Source organism: Lolium rigidum, chromosome 1 (assembly GCF_022539505.1).
Source record: "Lolium rigidum isolate FL_2022 chromosome 1, APGP_CSIRO_Lrig_0.1, whole genome shotgun sequence".
In the NCBI taxonomy this organism is placed as follows: domain Eukaryota; kingdom Viridiplantae; phylum Streptophyta; class Magnoliopsida; order Poales; family Poaceae; genus Lolium; species Lolium rigidum.
In genome coordinates, this window is record NC_061508.1 from 32558100 (window position 1) to 32581605 (window position 23506).

A 23506-nucleotide genomic window follows, 5' to 3' on the forward strand; every position below is an offset into this window, starting at 1 on the left:
CATGCGTTGCTCGTGCTGAAGCCTTTTTGATGGCGAGCAACGTAGTTATCTTAGATGTGTTAGGGTTAGCATTGTTCTTAGTATCATATGGTTGTCGTAGTGCAACCCTTATGCATCTAGCCGCCCTTACACCTATCTTAGGTGTAGGGGCGGCACCCCGCTTGATCATTGTTTAGTAGATCCGATCCGTTACGGTTGCTCCTTGTTCTTCAAGGATTAGTTTAATATCTGCAATAGTTAGGCCTTACAAAGGGTTGGAGGATCCAGCGGCGTGTAGGGTGTAGTTTGCTAGCCCTAGACAGGATGTTCCGGGGATCAACCTCGTGTTGGTTTTTAGGCCCTGTCTAGGATCGGCTTACGATCACCGTACGCGAGGCCCAATCGTGAGTAGGATGATCCGATTATGCGGTGAAAACCCTAAATCGTCGTAGATCATATTAGCTTTATCTTGATCAAGCAGGACCACCATATATTCGGACACCTTGTACGAATCATGGGTGGATCGGCTCTTCGAGCCGATTCACGGGATAACCTCGAGAGCCGATCGAGGCTCGTATTTAATGTTTACGTGTATGACATGCGGGAAATTAAGCGAGGCATCATCCATCACCTTCCCGACCGGGTATAGGTCAGGTGGCACGCCCTTGCGACAGACATCGGACGTGTGACCGGAAGGCTTTGCGGGCCGTCGCTCCGAGGGACTAGGGCCAGCCGCAGCCCCGAGTTGTTCCCGGCTCTACGGTGTTGCCGGTCGCTGCCCGCCGGTGGGTTTCTGACCGCAACACATTCCGGCACGCCGGTGGGACCATCTTCGACATCCACCGCATCGCCATCTACACCCGAGATGGCGGAAGGCACTCCGGTCAAGTACGAGGATCCGACCAGACGAACTCAAGAGGAAGCATGACGAGATCAAGGCGGTCCTCGAAGCCGACCTCATCGGCTCTTTCCACGGAACCCGCTCCCATGGCATCGGGTGGAAGGGGTTCTCACCGAAGGCGCGCTCGATGGAGTGGACCTGTCCGCCCCGTCAGAAGAACGCACCAGGTCGCTGCGTCAGGAGATCAACTTCATGGTGGCTCATTCTCTGCACCGCCATTCTGAGAGCCTGGTGAACACTTTGGAGCATGTCGCTCTGCGCGTGATCCAGGAAATCATGAGCCATCAGTTTTCTCCGTCGGGACCAGCTCTGGGGACTTACAAAGGGGAGATGCCACTCCAGTCCCGTCCACCGCTGCCGTTCGCGTTGGCAGCGCCAGAAGTGCCGAACTCATCGGCCTACGTCGTCTACAAGATTGGTGGTGACCCAAGTGACTACCAATTCCTACATGAGGCGCCCAAGGAGATCCCGCACGGATACACGTGCGCATACGTGCCGGACCGCAATGATCGGGCACTCTCGAACCGAGGCTTCGACAAGCGGGGGCCTCCGGAACAGCGAGGAGGAACGTCGGGAGCAGATCTTGAGAAGCAAACGTGGTTAGCTAAGTACGCCACTCCGACAAACCTCCGCAGCTCAGCTCCTGCAGCTTGGCTCGGAACCGGAAAAGCAAGCATGGCTGGCCAAGTATGCCACCCCGGCGAATCTTCGGGGTTCAACGCCTTCAGCCATCACCGCGGATGAGATTTGTACAATTCGAAAGACCGGTTCGGCATGATGCCGAAAAGGAGGACAATCGGCTATACCAAGCCGTACCCCAACGAGTACGAATTGATTCCGCTACCTCCCAAATATCGGCTCCCTGACTTTACAAAGTTTAGTGGATCGGATGGTTCCAGCTCCATCGAGCATGTGAGCCGATATTTGGCACAGTTGGGCACTATCTCAGCATCGGACGAGCTGCGTGTGAGGTTCTTCGCACAGTCCCTCACAGGATCGGCTTTCGGGTGGTACACATCGCCGCCACCGAACTCGGTCCGGACTTGGAAGCGCTTGGAAGAGCGGTTCCACCTACGAGTATCACTCGCGAGGCTTCCGAGGCTGGTATTGCCGATCTAGCACAAGTACGACGAAGCGCGGGGAAACGAGTGGCGGAATACATCCAGCGCTTCGGGACCGTGAGGAACCGATGCTATTCGGTTCACGTAAGTGAAAAAGAAGTAGTCGAGTTGGCGGTGGTGGGTCTCTCATCATCGATCAAGGACGTGGCCTCCCAAGCAGTACTACCCTTCATTGGCGCACATGGTGCGAAGCTGTCGGCATATGAACAGCGCCACCCAGATGTTTACCAGGACAAATTCAAGCGTGCGGTGGTCCTGGTTGAGGCAGACGAGGATGAAGGTGCTACGGGAGATCAGGAGGTAGCAGTGGCTGAATGGACTCGGACGGCAAGCCCCGTGTCCTGTAAGTGGGTTAAGCCACAAGGTCCTCCAAAAGGGTTCGACTTCGACGTGACCGAAGCTGAGCAGATTTTCGACCTCTTACTCACGGAGAAGCAGCTGAAGGTACCCGAAGGCCACAAGATCCCCACGGTGCAGGAGCTGAACGGAAAGCCATACTGCAAGTGGCATAACACGTTCACCCACACCACCAACGACTGCAGGGTGTGGCGTCAGCAGATCCAAATGGCGATAGAAAGAGGACGGCTAATTTTCAACTAGTACGCCATGAAGGTCGACACACACCCCTTCCCCGCCGTTAACATGGTGGAGTATACTTACCATGAAGGGTGCCAGCCAGATTTCTCGTGCAATATCAACATGGTGGGACCTGGGTACCACTCTGGTAAGGACGGAGATGAGGGCAGCTGCTCTCATAGCAAAGACACAGAGGAAGCCGCTCCACACGATCGGCTCCGCCAAGACGGCAAGCGCTACGTCACAGAGGAAGAAGTGAAGAACATAAGATATCGGCGACCTCTCTCTCGATCACCTCCTCAACAAGTATGTGAGTCAGTATGACCAACACCGACGATCCAGCGATGATGATGAAAAAGATCGGCTGGCTAGGGACGACAGGAGACGTCGTCGGCATGATCACGACGAGGAGCGATATGAGCGCCACGCCAAGGAAAAGTCGAGGGAGCAAGACGACGTGGATAGGCACTAGGACTGCCCCTTCTTCGTACACTCGCTGGGATTCGGGAATGAGCCGATTGCCTACAATCGGCAAGCGCCTGAATGCAAACAAAAGAAGAAGGATGCAGCTAACGTGTCCGTGTTCAAACGTTTAGGGCCTCTCCCGCCTCGGAACAAACAGGTTGAGCCTGCTCGGGTGGAAGATCTCGAGGAACTAGAGGACGATGATGAAGAAGAAGACAGGTATCATCGGCCAAGGTGGTGCCCTGATGGGCTCAGCCGTTCCCAAAAGCGAAGGGTTCAACGACTACGTGGATTGGAGGAAGGCCGAAAGGTTATACCTACACACGTTGAGGAAGGCGCGGCCTGATCTGGCCGCTAAAATTCAGCGAACCCTGGACGAAGAAGGTCGGCCACAAAGAAAAGAGTGGCGCCCCAAGCAAAGGAAAGCCGATGATGAAACATCGGCTGGCACAAACATGGTGTTCATTCTTCCAACGGAGTTTAGTGCTCCAGGATTTGACGAAGCACCTGTGGCACAACTTGACTGCGGCCCACGGCCGGTCATCTTCGAGAAGCCACGAGAAAGAAGCTACAGGCATCTGAAGGCCCTATACTTGCGAGGTTACATCAATGGGCAGCCTGTCAACAAGATGTTGGTGGACACCGGAGCGGCAGTTAACATTATGCCATACTCCATGCTACGTCGGTTGGGACGCTCCAGCTCGGATCCGATCAAGACCAACGTGACACCGAGCGATTTCAACGGACAAGCATCCGACGCACAAGGTGTTCCGAATGTGGATCCGACCGTAGGAAGAAAAGCTGTCCCTACGACGTTCTTCATTGTCGACGACAAGAGCTCCTATGCTTGTCCTACTAGGGAGAGATTGGATCCACGCCAATCGTTGCATTCCATCCACGATGTACCAATGCCTAATACGAGTGGGATGGAGATGAAGTAGAAGTCATCCACGCGAGATGATTCAGCCGAGATTTCAACAGCTGGCATGAACGTTTGGGAGACATCGGGCCAAGAGCCACTCTCGGGCATCAATTTGGACGACTCGCGAGCGCATCGACGTGACAAAGAACGGGGTTAGGCTGGTTTTATCCACCGGCCTGACCGTGTAACAAGAGCAACATCGATGAACAAACGTGGCGATGCCGATCCAGACGATCGGCCCCAGGGATTCATGAAGGAACATTACACAAAACCTTCATTGAGCAATTCAACATGGAGGCCGATTCCAGCAATCGGCCAAAATTATCCTTACTATTCATTCTGCCTGGGTTCAGCGCCAATCTAAGAGGCAATGAAGTTGCGTCGGCTGATGAGCTGGAGGAAGTCCACACTGGTCCTAACAGAGCCGACGTTCGCATAAGGCGTTTTGGCTAATCATAGAGCCGATTTCAGCAGTTACCTGGCAGAATCGGCTCGGGGGGCACCTAGGTGGATAAAACATGAGGATACGAAGGGAAAGTGTCTCCCCAATGCCCAGCAGCTCAGGATGATCTTTGATGATGGGTAGTGAAGCATGGGGGTCGATACATAGATCGGCCGTAAAAATTCAAAAAAATTTAAGCACAGCCGATGCGCAGACATCGACTTTAGAGCTGAGGGATAAAGCCGACGCGCAGCCGTCGACTCCAGTACATCTACACAAGACCTACCGGCTACGTGCTCGAGGCTCAGATTTGGCTGACTCTGTCTCAGGTTACCAGATTACCTGAGGTCAAAGCCTTTTCTGTTTGACCTGTGCATCCTCGCTGATGTTCTCGCCTCGATTAAGGCTCGGGGGGCAGCTAACTTGGTAGATGCTCTGTTTTTTGGGAGCCGATTGAAGTGGCATCGGCTGACCCTGCATCATGGCGCTGAGCTGCTCGCAGAAGAAGACTGCTATGATTACGGAGGAGGCCGTTGTCTTTTACAGGGTTTGGACCGTCCTGTTGCTGCAAGAAAGGGAAGGAGACTGGATTCTCAAAATGGCTGATGGACAGTCATCGGCTGTAGGATTGCGGAGTATCAAATCACAATCCGAATTTGAGAAATGCTTGACTGACGGTCTAATCGATATCTGAGTCCGGCTTCATGGGCGTCTAAAGGAAAGAAGTCCGATACGTTGCTATCGGTCTTGGTGTGGCAAGCGGAAGAATTGAAATTGGATTAATTAAAAGATAAATTGGAAGAACAATTTTCATTAATCTAAAGGAGCAGCTTTACAAGAAAGAGCCGATGGCTCTCAAAGGAGGGATCTGGTGCCTAGTGCACTGCTACTACTAGTCCTACTCTACTAGTCGTCACTGTCCTCGTCGTCGCCATCGTTGATGTCGTCGGCGCTGCTCCCAGTAAGCTCCTCGTCACTGCTGCCCCAGCCTTTGGCCGGAGCTTCGTCTTCCTCGTCATCATCATCATCATCGCTGTCCGCCCAAGAGCGGAAGCGCTTTGTCGGCGGGTATCCAATGGAGGAGGAGGATTCATCCTCCTCTTCTTCTTCCTCGTCGTCATCATCGTCTTCACTGTCTGCCCAAGCGCGGAATCGCTTTGCCGGCAGGAGCTTAGCGGGGGAGGAGGGGCCGCCCTCCTCTTTTTCTTCTTCTTCCTCTACTTCTTCCCCCTTCCCGTCGGAGGAGGTGGGTTCCACCCAGGGATGAAGGTCGTCTTCGCTTTCGCTTATCAGTTCCCCTTCGATGAGGAACTTAAGGTCGTCTTCCCCATCGGTCAGAGGCAGGTCGCCCTCTGGCACTTGATCGGAGTTCCACTCCGGCTCGCTGGAGGAGAAGGATTGGAGGGAGAGGCCGGAAGAGACGGAGGAAGAGGAAGACATTGCTACAGGGAAAGAGGGTTCTTTGGTGCCGATAGCTAGAACAGAGGAAGGGGATGAAGTGGGCTAACCAATCGGCACGGTTAAATAATGAGGAGCCTGGTGGAAATTTACTGCCGTTGCAGTTTCCGAGGGGGTGATGCTGAAGCTATCAAAATCGTGCAGAGAGGTTGAGAAGACAGGGCATCATGATGAGGAATGCTGCGACGGTTCTGCTCTGCCATGACATGACCCGACGAAGAAAAACAGAGTGATTTTGGAATTATCAATTCCAAAACCAGGGGGGCATGTGTTATCACCAGAATTTGACCGGATCAGATGTGGGCCGCGATTGAAGATGGATTTGAAGAATATACATGGAAGAAGTACATGAATCGGCCTTCTATACCAAGTTGGGCTAAATTGCCCGTGTATCTGTAACATAGTAGATCGCATCTTAGTTTAGTAGTTAGAGTTTTACCCGTGCACGGTTTGGTGCACGCCTAAATTAGAAAGTCCCCTGGACTATAAATATGTATCTAGGGTTTATGGAATAAACAACAACCAACGTTCAACACAAACCAATCTCGGCGCATCGCCAACTCCTTCGTCTCGAGGGTTTCTCGGTAAGCACCATGCTGCCTAGATCGCATCTTGCGATCTAGGCAGCATAAGCTTATTACGTTGTTCATGTGTTGCTCGTGCTGAAGCCTTTTTGATGGCGAGCAACGTAGTTATCTTAGATGTGTTAGGGTTAGCATTGTTCTTAGTATCATATGTCTGTCGTAGTGCAACCCTTATGCATCTAGCCGCCCTTACACCTATCTTAGGTGTAGGGGCGGCACCCCGCTTGATCATTGTTTAGTAGATCCGATCCGTTACGGTTGCTCCTTGTTCTTCAAGGATTAGTTTAATATCCGCAATAGTTAGGCCTTACAAAGGGTTGGAGGATCCAGCGGCGTGTAGGGTGTAGTTTGCTAGTGATGTCTACGGGAGCTTCTATTCTTGTAGACAGTGTTGGGCCTCCAAGAGCAGAGGTTTGTAGAACAACAGCAAGTTTCCCTTAAGTGGATACCCAAGGTTTATCGAACTCAGGGAGGAAGAGGTCAAAGATATCCCTCTCATGCAACCCCTGCAACCACAAAGCAAGAAGTCTCTTGTGTCCCCAACACACCTAATAGGTGCACTAGTTCGGCGAAGAGATAGTGAAATACAGGTGGTATGAATAAGTAGTAGCAACGGCACCGAGAAAAGTGCTTTGCCCAGGACGAGTAAACAAGCGAGTAGTAATGCAGCAGTAGTAACGCGAGTAAAACGAGTAAACAAACAAGCGATAGCAAGTATCTAGGAACAAGGCCTAGGGATTACACTTTCACTAGTGGACACTCTCAACATTGATCACATAACGAGAATAGATAAATGCATACTCTACACTTTTGTTGGATGATGAACACATTGCGTAGGATTACACGAACCCTCAATGCCGGAGTTAACAAGCTCCACAATAATGCTCATATTTTAGTAACCTTTAGTGTAAGATAGATCAAAAGACTAAACCAAGTACTAGCATAGCATGCACACTCGTCACCTTCATGCATATGTAGGAGGAATAGATCACATCAATATTATCATAGCAATAGTTAACTTCGCAATCTACAAGAGATCATGATCATAGCATAAACCAAGTACTAACACGGTGCACACACTCGTCACCTTTGCACACATGCAGGAGGAATAAAACTACTTTAATAACATTGCTAGAGTAGCACATAGATAAATTGTGATACAAACACATTGCAATCATAAAGAGATATAAATAAGCACCTCACTATGCCATTCAACGAGTGAATAAGTATTCTGTGAAATATAGCCTAAGAGACCCACACGGTGCACACACTGTCACCTTTACACACGTGGGACAAGGAGTCTCCGGAGATCACATAAGTAAAACTCACTTGACTAGCATAATGACATCTAGATTACAAGCATCATCATATGAATCTCAATCATGTAAGGCAGCTCATGAGATTATTGTATTGAAGCACATAGGAGAGAGATGAACCACATAGCTACCGGTACAGCCCCGAGCCTCGATGGAGAACTACTCCCTCCTCATGGGAGCGAGCAGCGGTGATGAAGATGGCGGTGGAGATGGCAGCGGTGTCGATGGAGAAGCCTTCCGGGGGCACTTCCCCGCTCCGGCAGGGTGCCGGAACAGAGACTCATGTCCCCCAGATCTTGGCTTCGCGATGGCGGCGGCTCTGGAAGGTTTTCCGTATCGTGGTTCTTCCTCTCAGGGTTTTCGCGACGGAGGCTTTATATAGGCGAAGAGGCGGCGCAGGAGGGTCGAAGGGGTGGCCACACCATATGGCGGCGCGGCCAGGGCCTGGGCCGCGCCGGCCTATGGTCTGGGGGCCCGATGCCCCCCTCCGGTCCTTCCCGGGTGTTCCGGATGCTTCCGGTGAAAATAGGAACCCGGGTCTTGATTTCGTCCGATTCCGAGAATATTTCGTTACTAGGATTTCCGAAACCAAAAACAGCGAGAAAACGAGAACCGGCACTTCGGCATCTTGTTAATAGGTTAGTTCCGGAAAATGCACGAATATGACATAAAGTGTGCATAAAACATGTAGGTATCATCAATAATATGGCATGGAACATAAGAAATTATCGATACGTCGGAGACGTATCAAGCATCCCCAAGCTTAGTTCCGCTCGTCCCGAGCAGGTAAAACGATAACAAAGATAATTTCCGAAGTGACATGCCATCATAAACTTAATCATATTGTAAACATATGAAATGAATGCAGCGATCAAAACAATGGTAATGACATGAGTAAACAAGCTGAATCATAAAGCAAAGACTTTTCATGAATAGTACTTAAAGACAAGCATCAATAAGTCTTGCATAAGAGTTAACTCATAAAGCAATAAATCAAAGTAAAGGTATTGAAGCAACACAAAGGAAGATGAAGTTTCAGCGGTTGCTTTCAACTTATAACATGTATATCTCATGGATATTGTCAACATAGAGTAATATAACAAGTGCAATACGCAAGTATGTAGGAATCAATGCACAGTTCACACAAGTGTTTGCTTCTTGAGGTGGAGAGAGATAGGTGAACTGACTCAACATAAAAGTAAAGAGAATGGTCCTTCAAAGAGGAAAGCATCGATTGCTATATTTGTGCTAGAGCTTTTATTTTGAAAACATGAAACAATTTTGTCAACGGTAGTAATAAAGCATATGAGTTATGTAAATTATATCTTACAAGTTGCAAGTCTCATGCATAGTATACTAATAGTGCCCGCACCTTGTCCTATTTAGCTTGGACTACCGGATCTTTGCAATGCACATGTTTTAACCAAGTGTCACAATGGGGTACCTCCATGCCGCTCTGTACAAAGGTCTAAGGAGAAAGCTCGCATTTTGGATTTCTCGCTTTTGATTATTCTCAACTTAGACATCCATACCGGGACAACATGGACAACAGATAATGGACTCCTCTTTAATGCATAAGCATGTGGTAACAATTATTATTCTCATATGAGATTGAGGATATATGTCCAAAACTGAAACTTCCACCATGAATCCTAGCTTTAGTTAGCGGCCCAAAGTTCTTCTCTAACAATATGCATGCTCCAACCATGAAGGTGGTAGATCTCTCTTACTTCAGAAAAGACGGACATGCATAGCAACTCACATGATATTCAACAAAGGATAGTTGATGGCGTCCCCAGAAACATGGTTATCGCACAACAAGCAACTTAATAAGAGATAAAGTGCATAAGTACATATTCAATACCACAATAGTTTTTAAGCTATTTGTCCCGTGAGCTATATATTGTAAAGGTGAATGATGGAATTTTAAAGGTAGCACTCAAGCAATTTACTTTGGAATGGCGGAGAAATACCATGTAGTAGGTAGGTATGGTCGACACAAATGGCATAGTAGTTGGCTCAAGGATTTTGGATGCATGAGAAGTATTCCCTCTCGATACAAGGCTTAGGCTAGCAAGGTTATTTGAAACAAACACAAGGATGAACCGGTGCAGCAAAACTCACATAAAAGACATATTGTAAACATTATAAGACTCTACACCGTCTTTCTTGTTGTTCAAAACTCAATACTAGAAATTATCTAGACTTTAGAGAGACCAATTATGCAAACCAAATTTTAGCAAGCTCTATGTATTTCTTCATTAATAGGTGCAAAGCATATGATGCAAGAGCTTAAACATGAGCACAACAATTGCCAAGTATCACATTACCCAAGACATTATAGCAAATTACTACATGTATCATTTTCCAATTCCAACCATATAACAATTTAACGAAGAGGAAACTTCGCCATGAATATTATGAGCTAAGAACACATGTGTTCATATGAACCAGCGAAGCGTGTCTCTCTCCCACACAAGCATGATGTAATCCAATTTATTCAAACACAAACAAAATAGAAACAAACAAACAGACGCTCCAAGTAAAGTACATAAGATGTGACGGAATAAAAATATAGTTTTAGGGGAGGAACCTGATAATGTTGTCGATGAAGAAGGGGATGCCTTGGGCATCCCCAAGCTTAGACGCTTGAGTCTTCTTGAAATATGCAGGGGTGAACCACCGGGGCATCCCCAAGCTTAGAGCTTTCACTCTCCTTGATCATAGTATATCATCCTCCTCTCTTGACCCTTGAAAACTTCTTCCACACCAAACTTTAAGCAAACTCATTAGAGGGTTAGTGCATAATCAAAAACTCACATGTTCAGAGGTGACACAATCATTCTTAACACTTCCGGACATTGCTCAAAGCTACTGAAAGGTAATGGAACAAAGAAATCCACCCAACACAGCGAAAGAAGCAATGCGAAATAAAAGGTAGAATCTGTCAAAAACAGAACAGTCCGTAAAGACGAATTTTAAAATGGAACCAGACTTGCTCAAATGGAAAAACTCAAAACTAATGAAAGTTGCGTACATATCTGAGGATCACTCACGTAAATTGGCATAATTTTCTGAGTTACCTACAGATAATTAGACTCAGATTCGTGACAGACAGGCAATGCTTGTTTCGCGCAGCAATCCAAATCTAGCATCAACTTTACCATAGAGACTTTACTTGGCACAAAAACATGATAAGGAGAGGTTGCTACAGTAGTAAACAACTTCCAAGACACAAATATAAAACAAAGTACTGTAGCAAAATAACACATGGGTTATCTCCCAAGAAGTTCTTTCTTTATAGCCATTAAGATGGGCTCGAGCAGTTTTAATGATGCACTCGCAAGAAATAGTAGTTAAAGCAAAAGAGAGCATCAAAAGGCAAATTCAAAACAACTTTAAGTCTAACATGCTTCCTATGCATAGGAATCTTGTAAATAAACAAGTTCATAAAGAGCAAAGTAACAAGCATAGGAAGATAAAACAAGTGTAGCTTCAAAAATTTCAGCACATAGAGAGGCATTTTAGTAACATGAAAATTTCTACAACCATATTTTCCTCTCTCATAATAACTTTCAGTAGCATCATGAGCAAACTCAACAATATAACTATCACATAAAGCATTCTTATCATGAGTTTCATGCATAAAATTATTACTCTCCACATAGGCATAATCAATTTTATTAGTTGTAGTGGGAGCAAATTCAACAAAGTAGCTATCATTATTATTCTCATCATCAAATATAGGAGGCATATTGTAATCATAATTAAACTTATCCTCCATAGTAGGCAGCACTAAAAGACCAATATCATCATAAATAGGAGGCAAAGTATCAGCAAAGTAAATTTTCTCCTCAATGCTTGGGGGACTAAAAATATCATGCTCATCAAAGCCAGCTTCCCCAAGCTTAGAATTTTCCATATCATTAGCAACATTGGTGTTCAAAGCGTTCATACTAATATTACTACCGAGCATGCAAATAAGATTTCATAGGTTTTTTAATTTTCGCATCAAACAATCCATGTTTTAAATCGGGAAATAGAATAAGAAGCTCATTGTTGTCCATTATGCCAAACTAGTGTAAACAAGAAACAAAAAGATGCAATTGCGGGATCTAAAGGAAATAGCTTCGAGCACAAACACAATGGCGCCGAGAAAAGTACTGTTACACGGAACCGGAGTATGAGTGCCTTTTTACCTTTCCTCCCGGCAACGGCGCCGGAAAAGTGCTTGATGTCTACGGGAGCTTCTATTCTTGTAGACAGTGTTGGGCCTCCAAGAGCGAGAGGTTTGTAGAACAGCAGCAAGTTTCCCTTAAGTGGATACCCAAGGTTTATCGAACTCGGGGAGGAAGAGGTCAAAGATATCCCTCTCATGCAACCCCGCAACCACAAAGCAAGAAGTCTCTTGTGTCCCCAACACACCTAATAGGTGCACTAGTTCGGCGAAGAGATAGTGAAATACGGGTGGTATGAATAAGTAGTAGCAACGGCACCGGAAAAGTGCTTTGCCCGGGACAGTAAACAAGCAGTAGTAATGCAGCAGTAGTAACGCGAGTAAAACAAGTAAACAAACAGCGATAGCGATATCTAGGAACAAGGCCTAGGGATTACACTTTCACTAGTGGACACTCTCAACATTGATCACATAACGGAATAGATAAATGCATACTCTACACTTTTGTTGGATGATGAACACATTGCGTAGGATTACACGAACCCTCAATGCCGGAGTTAACAAGCTCCACAATAATGCTCATATTTTAGTAACCTTTAGTGTAAGATAGATCAAAAGACTAAACCAAGTACTAGCATAGCATGCACACTTGTCACCTTCATGCATATGTAGGAGGAATAGATCACATCAATATTATCATAGCAATAGTTAACTTCGCAATCTACAAGAGATCATGATCATAGCATAAACCAAGTACTAACACGGTGCACACACTCTGTCACCTTTGCACACATGCGGGAGGAATAAAACTACTTTAATAACATTGCTAGAGTAGCACATAGATAAATTGTGATACAAACACATTGCAATCATAAAGAGATATAAATAAGCACCTTACTATGCCATTCAACGGTGAATAAGTATTCCGTGAAATATAGCCTAAGAGACCCACACGGTGCACACACTCGTCACCTTTACACACGTGGGACAAGGAGTCTCCGGAGATCACATAAGTAAAACTCACTTGACTAGCATAATGACATCTAGATTACAAGCATCATCATATGAATCTCAATCATGTAAGGCAGCTCATGAGATTATTGTATTGAAGCACATAGGAGAGAGATGAACCACATAGCTACCGGTACAGCCCCGAGCCTCGATGGAGAACTACTCCCTCCTCATGGGAGCGAGCAGCGGTGATGAAGATGGCGGTGGAGATGGCAGCGGTGTCGATGGAGAAGCCTTCCGGGGGCACTTCCCCGCTCCGGCAGGGTGCCGGAACAGAGACTCCTGTCCCCCAGATCTTGGCTTCGCGATAGCGGCGGCTCTGGAAGGTTTTCCGTATCGTGGTTCTTCCTCTCAGGGTTTTCGCGACGGAGGCTTTATATAGGCGAAGAGGCTTCGCAGGAGGGTCGAAGGGGTGGCCACACCATATGGCGGCGCGGCCAGGGCCTGGGCCGCGCCGGCCTATGGTCTGGGGGCCCAGTGCCCCCTCCGGTCCTTCCCGGGTGTTCCGGATGCTTCCGGTGAAAATAGGAACCCGGGTCTTGATTTCGTCCGATTCCGAGAATATTTCGTTACTAGGATTTCGAAACCAAAAACGACGAGAAACGAGGAACCGGCACTTCGACATCTTGTTAATAGGTTAGTTCCGAGAAAATGCACGAATATGACATAAAGTGTGCATAAAACATGTAGGTATCATCAATAATATGGCATGGAACATAAGAAATTATCGATACGTCGGAGACGTATCAGCTAGCCCTAGACAGGATGTTCTGGGGATCAACCTCGTGTTGGTTTTTAGGCCCTGTCTAGGATCGGCTTACGATCACCGTACGCGAGCGCGAGGCCCAGTCGTGAGTAGGATGATCCGATTATGCGGTGAAAACCCTAAATCGTCGTAGATCATATTAGTTTTATCTTGATCAAGCAGGACCACCATATATTCGGACACCTTGTACGAATCATGGGTGGATCGGCTCTTCGAGCCGATTCACAGGATAACCTGAGAGCCGATCGAGGCTCGTATTTAATGTTTACGTGTATGCCATACAGGAAATTAAGCGAGGCATCATCCAGCACCTTCCTGACCAGGTATAGGTCAGGTGGCACGTCCTTGCGACAGCATCGAACGTGTGACCAGAAGGCTTTGCGGGCCGTCGCTCTGAGGGACTAGGACCAGCCGCAGCCCTGAGTTGTTCCCGGCTCTACGGTGTTGCCAGTCGCTGCCCGCCGGTGGATTTCTGACCGCAACAAGTGGTAATTAATCGAAGCATACCTTTTTTTATTTAGAAATATGTATTAGTTAACAGTAAAACTGAACCACCTAGAACCTCTCACAGCGATTTTGCACTCTGGAACGTCGGATTGGGTTGTTTAACGTTCCAGATCATTCTCTGTCTTTTCCGCAGCGTCGCTTGGATCATTCGGCTCGTCAAATCACGCCGATGGACCAGCCCATCGATACCGGGCTGCTACTCCGCAGACCCAGCTAGATGAATTGTGATTGATCGGGCCGTGTAGGCTTCATATGGGCCTCCTAGCACCCTTTTATCATATCCCGCAATGCGCCTCGTGTCCATTCAGGTCCATTCACGGGAAGAAAGAGAGAAGAGACGAAGCCAGTGCGTCTCCCTCGCCGCGCCGTCCTTTCCCCTTCGCCCGCGTCACGCTGAGTGGCTTTCCACACGATCGACGATTCGAGCCAGCCAAGAATCCGGCGAGGCGACGCTTGCACCGGCGGATCTGCTTCATGCCGAGTTATCTATTTGGCGCAGATTCGAAGCCCACCAACTGACTTTGCCCGGTCAGCCCTCCTCCCCGTCTCCTCAACGATGTGTGCATATGGGTTGCGACCTCGCCGCGCGCCACCTCCTATCGCTTCTCCCCGTATCCCCATATTTTTCCAAGCCCTATATACCGATGACCGTGAACCACAGAGAACCATCACTTTCTGCACAGCCTCCGTCCACGACCTCCCGCTCTCCCTCGCCGTGGGTCTCTCGTTCTCTCCCTGTCGGCCGCCCCATGGTAATTACCCCTCACCTGTTGTTCTGTGCTCAAAGTCGTTCTTCCACTTGCCATAGGAAATTTCAGTTTTCTAATGTTTTCAGGTTGCATCCACGGGGACTGATGGCTCCAGGTGGAACCGGCCGCTCGAGATTGCTAAGTTCAGTAGTTGAAAGAATGGAGCCAAAACAATTGATCTACGGATGTGAGAGTTCTGCCTTTTTGTAGTTGTTCATTTTGGCGTGTTTCCATCTCCATTAAAGTCTAATGTTTACGTATTTTGGAGTGTGGATTTCATTTTTTTTATTACATGCATTTTTTGGAGGAACAAAAGAGGAAGTATGTATTCTGCCATTTTGGGGTTACTGTTTGATGTTCTTTATACGGTTCTAAAGTAGCTTGACCTTTCATCCTTGTACAGGCTGTTGGTTTAGGGCAATAAGTTGCTTCTGTACAGTTTTATCACATCTGAATAAATAGCCAAGGAAGTGATACAAGAGGAGATGGGCTTGTGCTACTGCGCTCTACAAGAGGCGGGCGCATTAGGTATTTGCTGTAGGTTGGGGGTCAGCTGATCTTTTCTTATTGCTGCAACCTTTACTGAGATAAAATATGTGTAGGATTGAAGTTGAAGCTCAGTTGATTAAAAGGAAAGAGATTAGAGGTATTTTTTACATTCAAGAGATGAGCATACTAAAATTTACGGTTTCACATATAATGTCTTTTCACCCCAACCATATTAAAGAAGGATAAGTTTAGACATCACAATTGATCCATCTAAACTTTCTGTATTATGCACACCAACGAAAATTAAGCAAATCAAAAGTGGGTCATGTGCCTTTATTTTGTGTTGTCCATAATTAGGCAAGTTCCGATTCAGTGCATAATTCTGCGAATCTGTTGCAGGATGCACTCCTTATTTGATTGTCCTGCTATTCTCTACATGTTCATAGTATCAGACTATGTGTTAAATAGTTAACTAGACATCAACGGTTTTTGTCTATCACGCTTAGGCTATTAAATTCTTGCTAGAACTTAACTTTGGTATCTTCATGAGACGAGTTAGTGTAACTTTGCATTCTTCTTATATCCTCTACTATAAATTTTTGATGATACTCTAAATTGTATAATACCTTGACCACTTGTCCTAGAAAATTCGTGTCTTAAAGCTAATGATCTAATTGATAAGAAATGTTTTAAACCGTTAGAGTATCCAGTTTCTCATGTTATAGCCTTACATGATTGCATGTTATTGCTTCCTCCTATTCAAATGTTAATTCGAACCTAGGCTATTATGCTTTGTGACCTTTGTCTACATAATATATCAGGTGGGAACTTGCTGATTTAAGGACTAACAATATAGTATTTCGGCATGCCTGTATGATTTGCCAACATGAATATAACTAAACTACGTAGTCTAAGGAAAATCTTTCGTTGTTCACTAATGTGTCTTTGAAGATAAACATACATATGACCTCACTTATTTTAGTTGTTACCTAGATCACCACATAAATTTTAAAATTCTGAGACCAACATGACCCAATAATGTCTTACATCCACACGCTTGAAAATGTAAAACAAATCATGCGAAGGCTCATATGCATGCTTTCAAGTTGTATGGTTGATTCCTCAATTCTAACTTCCCATTATTTAATCTTTCTGGTGTTACTAATTATTATTATTTGATTAAGGAGGCAACAAAGTCTGCCCATATTGTTAATGTTGGAAAAAATCCTCTACTATAGTTTGCCTTTGTGTTTGTATAATGCAACTATTTCCTTAATATTCAAACTTTAATTACTTCTGCTTTATCGAGTATAATTGCATGCAACCTTCCAACCTTATGTCACAGCTTAACACCCTTCTCTGAATTCTGTGCTCCATGCAACTGTCTTTTTACCCATGTTTGTCGCACCATATGATCACACTTAGTCTCCTTTGTTATTGGTACATTTATTTGTTGATTTCTATTCATTGCAGGTTAACGAACCATGCTTATAACATGCTGAAAAAGGAGTGTCGTGCCTCTGGTGATAATTATTTTTGGCTGATTTGGATGGACGGAAATGGCGATTTTTAGCACTTATCGAAGCCTTCAAATAGTTTACTATGTCGTCTTTCTACATTTCGAATAGGAAACAGGGGATATTGTAAATGCAAGGAAAATATTTAAGGTTTGCATTGCTTCTGTTTGAGGTATTTAACAACACTTTCGAGCAATTCACAAATACACATACATGATTAGTACTTGTGAAAGCACTCCCTTTGCCATCAGTATGACAACTTGTGATGTCATTTGGAATGAAATATTTCTGGTTATTGTGTTTGCTCGATGGTACTACTATCAATGGTTTAAATAGCAATATGTGTACACCCACTTTCCACCAGCGCTCATAATATTAAAATGTTCATTCTTTCTGTTATACTCATTTTCATTTTCTCCTCAATATGGGCACAACATATATTTGTACTATCAGTTTACTTAAATATAATTGTTTTCCTGTAAAAAAATGTCCATGTTGTTATTTCTTCAAGGTTGACAGAACCATCGACTTCTGATAGCCATTATCAGTTTTTTTTCCTTTGTTCTTCTTATTTGATATCAGGACCAGCCACAGGTTTGTGATAGCACAACATCACATTATGATGGTTAAGGAGTCAGCTCGCAGGGTGATTGGTGTCATCCCCTCAACTTTGGAGGCAGAGTGTTCCAAGTGAGTTTGGTTAGAATCCTTAATTTATTTGTTCATTTCATATGTTTTAAATTGATACAACCTGGAGAAGGGAGTTGTTTCAGAATCTAGCCCTCTTTTGATATAGCTTTGTATTATAATATGCAAAAAAAAAGTTGGTCAGCTATATTATTTTTAAAGTTATATTCAAATAATCATGTCTTTCATCCCTGTTATGCATTATAACTTCAGATATTCAAACTTCATCAAATATTTTTACTGGTCATCCTTTTTCAATCATACCATTGGCTTACCTAAGATGGACGGGCGCAGCAACGCGCGCCTTTATGATCTAGTATGTATATATTCTAACATGCGTCAACCTGCCAAGCTGAGCCCCAGCCTTCCTGCAAGCTTCGGCAAACCCTAGTTTACTTTCATAGTTTCATATCCCGGCAAGTTCATAACTCCCGCAGTATTTTGAAAAACTCGTCATTATCCAAGACGTGGTAAAAGAAAAACAAAGAATTTGCTCTGACCATTGATCTTGTACCAGGTGATCTAATATTTTTGTTTTTTTGAACGTAGGTGGTATGACCGTCTGAGTTTGCCCCGCTAGAATTCAATGTTTTTTCCTTTTTTATTAACTAAGAAAAAATGCTTAGTTTTAGGAGAAAATCGGGCAACCCGAACAGAGACCGAACTACATAGAAACACTCACTCTAGCCAACACAAGGGACCACACAACGACATAAAGGGACACTCCAAACATGAGCAAAGAACGTGGCATCAATCAACTGTGAACTAGGGTAGGCAGCGGCTAGGGTGGCGAGTAAATCACAAACCTTTCTAGCGACGACAACTCCTGACACCTCTATCAACAGCCTAGACTTAGTAACCCCATCACCAAAAGGAACCATATGTCTGCCAGACTCAGGCGAGACAGAGACTGCAACCAATAACACCACTCTTCTAAAAGCCAAGTGACTGACTCAGCGGAGAAGCCCCATCCAAACCTAACACTAAACGAAACACCACAAATGAATCCCCACACAACTCATGTAGCTATGGTGTGATCTGTACCGGAGCCAAGATCCTATCAAATTAAGTGCTCGCTCTCAGAGACAGCCGACACAACAGACTACGACGACCAGACGGGTCTACCACGAGGAGACCAACAACTATAGAGGTGTTCATCCTCAACCACAGATGACTCCTGCTCCGCGGAGCCAAGAGGAAAAGAAACCCGCACGGTGGCAAGCTCCTCTCCCGCCAGAAGAACATGCCTCGATCTGCTCCAAAGAAACACAGCACGTGCCAACAACAGCTTGAGACTTGCCATCACTTTACTAAAGGGGTGAGACGCATCCTCAACATGGTTAGCAGCCAACTGCGCGAGCTCCAAGCGCAGCAAAGCAAACTGGCACTAAAGGCAGAGTGGCGAGAGTAGACACTCCAGTCAAGGACGAGCGGGACACGGCCTCAACCCAACTCCTGGACGCCGAGGGACGACGAGGTTGAGCGGACCCAAGAGCGGCTTCGCTGGCAATGAGCACATCCGTCCGGATAGCGAGCACAAGCGGCGGGAAAGCGCACGATAGAATCACCCCGATGACCAGGACGGTGACTGGGAATGCATCTGAAAGGCTCATAGCATGTGCTCACCTGGTGGTCACGCTCAAAGCACCGAAAGCATCGCCCACGAGTCCATCGATTGAAGGCAAGACTATGCTCGTGGCCTTCCTTCCGAAGCTAAAACGATAGCTCACAGCCTGGGTGGCTGCCCCGACCCACATGTACCCAGTCATCCTCACCTCCAAGAGCGTGAACAGCCACAGAGAAGCCGCCACAAGGCTCCGCTGTCACCTCCCCATCGTGGCGCACATCAGCAGCAATGTCGTGAATTGAGCCGGAAGCAACGGCAGTGGAGGAGGCCAACGGGGAGCCAACTCTTCATCGTGGTCATGTTGAGGAACGGCTTTTCACGTTCCCAGCAACATCGTGAGATCATCACTCACTCGTCAGGTAGTTTGAGAGGGGGAAACCCGCTCCTGTACCGATCCACCATTGGCGATGCGCCGTAGCAAGACAACGCGTGCACAGACAAAAAGAAGCCAACGTGTCACGTACTCACTTGGGAGCCGATCCAAGCCGAACCCTGTGGCTAAACCGAACGGCTCCACCGGTCATCCAGCCGCAGCGCTAGGGGAATTCCCGGAGCGAGCGAGCGCTCGCGCTCGCGCAGGCGATGGCACAGCGGCGCACGGGACCACCACCAGGAGCGGGCGCGGCCGCCACCGCCTCCTCCATCCACCACGTCCACGTGAACCGCACCCTACCACCACCACGGCACCGCCCGCCCGCGGCCGCTGGCCCAACCGGCCAACCCCCGCACCCAGAAAAACCGAACCGCCCCGCCCCGCACCACCACCCATACCCTCGCCCCGCCCTTATCCCCCATCCGCCTCCACCACCGCCGCCGCCGCCCCCCTCCATCATTTATTCCACCCGACCAACCCTCGCCAGATCCAGATCTAAACTCGCCGCCGCCCGCCGTAACCGATCATGGAGCCCGACGAGCCGCGGCGCCCCTCCGCCTCCGGCGCCGCGACGAGGAAGAGCGCGCCGGGGCAGCCCTGGTCGGACGCGGAGACGATGCACCTCATCGACGTCTACGAGGACCGCTGGACCAAGCTGCGCCGCGGCCAGCTCAAGGCGCAGCAGTGGGAGGACGTGGCGGCCGAGGTCACGGCGCGCTGCGGCGGGGGCCAGCGCAAGACGGGCACCCAGTGCCGCCACAAGCTCGAGAAGCTGCGCAAGCGCTACCGCACCGAGGGCGCGCGCCCCGTCACCTCGCTCTGGCCATTCTTCCGCCGCATGGAGCGCCTCGAGCGCGGGCCCGTCGCGCTCTCCACCTTCGCCGCGTCCCCGCCCGCCGCCGCCTCCGACGATGACGACGACCACCAGGAAGACGACGAGGACGACGACAACGAGGCGGAGAACGATGACGACGAGGAGGAGGAGCAGGTGCTCGTCCCAAGGAACAGCAGCAACACCCGCAGCATCAACGGCATCCTCCGCGACGGCGGCGCCGGGTTCAGGGGCTTCGCGCCGCGCCAGTCCCCGCAGCGCCAGCACCACCGCCCGCCCTCGCCGCCCGCCGTCACGCTCTCCACCGCGCCGCCGCGGAAGAGGGTCGCCTACGAGGCGGCCTTCCACTCCAAGCCCGCCGAGGACAAGGTCGAGGAGGCTCCGTTTGGCGGCCGCCCCGGCTCGCAGATCTCGGCGGTGCTCAAGGATTTCGGGGAGGGCGTCATGCGGCTCGAGCGGCGCAGGATGGAGGTGCAGTGGGAGATCGAGCGCGGGTGGAAGGAAACCGAGAACCGCAGCAACAGGATGCTCCAGGACGCTCAGCGGCAGCTACAGGACGTCCTCGCCGGCGCCTCCGCGGCACCTGCGCCTGCGCCCGGGAAGAAGCCCCGGAGGGACCATGGCGGCGGCGCAGACGGCTTGTAGGATGCTAGCGATCGATTGGCCGGCACAGGTTTGGTGCTGCTGCTTATTTTGGCGGTCTGGTGGCGAAGGGGATGGAATAGGTTCTTCCTCTGCTCAGGATGTGTTTAGAAGTACTCCTATGTGACTTGTTTGCAGTAGCTATTTGACAGTCTCTCTTATGCTATGCCTCTCTGACACTGTCATGTGTATGCGTTTAGTAGATTGTCAAGACTAATGTAGTGGCTAGTTTAGCAACACCTGTGTTTCTCTGCTATGGGTTTTTCTATGTGTTGCGTTGTGTATTGTCAGCGCTGGGAAGTGTTCCGTGAGGGGTGCTGCTAGGCGTACTTTGGCATCAAGTACAGTTTGGAGTTGGGAGAGCTGGGAGTTTGACAAGTGCAGTTTGGCAGTAAGTATTTTGGCATCAAGTACTGGACGGTAAGTGAGATGTTGCTACCGATCTTGCTAGTAAATTGCATAAAATTAATACTACGGAGTACCACAATTCGGAATAAGATAATAAATCAGTACTTATTTTATTAATTTTTGCAACAAAAAAACTACCAGCTCTGAGGCACATCGTTAGAAAATGCACCAATTTTCATTTAATTGCGTGTTAACACATTTTATGACAAATGGGACCCACTTGACATAATTTGACTTGTCAAATAATTCCCATGTAGGCGTGGTCGACCTAGGTCCCTCCCCACACACATCCCGTCACGTGTTGCCAGCACCCCTCCTCCCATCCTCCGGCCACCACCGCCCTCCCCATTCTGCTCACGGCCCACACCACCACCCGAATTCCTCGGCACCAGCCAACCCCTCCCACCTTGCAAGTCGCCGACACCATGATGTCGACCACCACAAGTGTTGCTGCATGTAGGAGCTCTGTCTCAACTCCTAGGCCCCAATCCCATTCTCTCCAATCTTAAAATTCAATTTTTTTTTCGAAGCAGATGGAGGAGAGAGGCTCGGGCAGCGGCGAAGGCAATGGTCATTGGGTAAGGAGCTACGGCGGAGAGGAGAAAGAAATGGCGAAGACGAAGAAAGAGAAGATGAAGGTGAAGATATGGAGCGGCTAACATGTGAGGACCCCGTGTAAGGGTATTTTACCCTTATCCATTATTTTGGTAACAATGACACCGTGCTAGAGTATTTGGCCTAATATGTTTATAAGGATAATCTCAGGTATTAGGCAATGAGGCATAAATGGTGTATCAAAGGAACAAGAAGGCTAAAGGACACCCCCCCCACTTCAACAACAATCAAAAAGGGGTCTACAACAGAAATCCGGTCTTCAGCCCGGTCCAACCGGGCCAAGAATCGGCCTGTCCGGCGCACGGCTCTGGCCAACCGGTCGCCAACCGAGGAAGTCCGGCGCACGACCCTGGCCGACCGGCCGCCAACCGGGTTCTTCACCGTAACACAAGAAATCCGGTTGCCGACCGGCCAACCGGCCTACAGACCGGCGGGTCCGGCGCACGGCTCGGCCGACCGGCCGCCAACCGGTGCCAACCGGGCGCCAACCGGAGGAGCTCCGGGACCAGCAAAGGGCGTCCGGTCACCGGGTCCGGCTCGACCGGCCTCACCACCGGCTGTCCGGGCTCGTGGTCTCGGCCAACCGGGTTTCTCGAGGAAAAAGCTGAGGTGGCAAGTGACCAACGGCCATATTTCGAAGAACACTATAAATAGGCCTTCTCCTACCTCTCGAATAGTTAGGCACTACACTACAAGTCTGTTCTTGAGCTCTCTCTCTCTTACTCCATTGCTAGAAACACCAAAAGCCTCGCATCTACCTCCTCCTCCACCCAAACTCAAATCCCTTCGGGGAATCGCTAGAGGAGGACCCGATCTACTCGTTCTACCAAGCCAAATCTCATTCCCCTTGTATTCATCGAGAAGCTTGCTTCCTAGGGTTCCTTGGAAACCCTAGGTGGGCAAGAGGAGTCCGGAAGCATCCGGGCCGTGGATTTTCTCCGGCAAGATTGTGAAGGTTTGGAGGCTACCTCAAAGTCTACCACAAGTGAGTGAGCTATTCCTTCGTGGGATAGGCTCCGGAGAATAGGGTGAGCCTTCGTGGCGTTGGGAATCCTTCGTGGGACCTCCACCCCTCCAAACGTGACGTACCTTGTTGCAAAGCAAGGGAACACGGGAATACATCCTCGTCTCCGCGTGCTATCGGTTATCTCTAACCGAACTCCTTGACAAGGGATTAACTTGTCAATGCCTATGGATTATAGGCTAGGGTTTAGTTAGAAGTAGAGGGCAAGTAGATCTCGAAGGTTTCAGCCGAAAAGTACTCGACGAATATGAAAACTAGGGTTTGCATACAATGATTCGATGATCTTCTCGTCCCTCGACCCCCCTTTATATAGGTGGA

At 48.2% G+C, this 23506-nt stretch overlaps 1 protein-coding gene across 1 annotated transcript; it reads left to right on the forward strand.

Moving 5' to 3' along the window:
- Positions 1–20193: 20193 nt before the first annotated feature.
- LOC124706432 (trihelix transcription factor ASIL1-like) lies at positions 20194–21380 on the forward strand. The gene has a single exon (XM_047238100.1). The coding sequence runs from the start codon at positions 20194–20196 to the stop codon at positions 21142–21144; it is 951 nt and encodes a 316-aa protein (XP_047094056.1). The 3' UTR covers positions 21145–21380.
- Positions 21381–23506: the final 2126 nt, after the last annotated feature.

Excerpts from the sequence above, each read along its gene's own strand:
- LOC124706432 (XM_047238100.1), top strand. The coding sequence starts at position 20,194 with ATGGAGCCCGACGAGCCGCGGCGCCCCTCCGCCTCCGGCGCCGCGACG.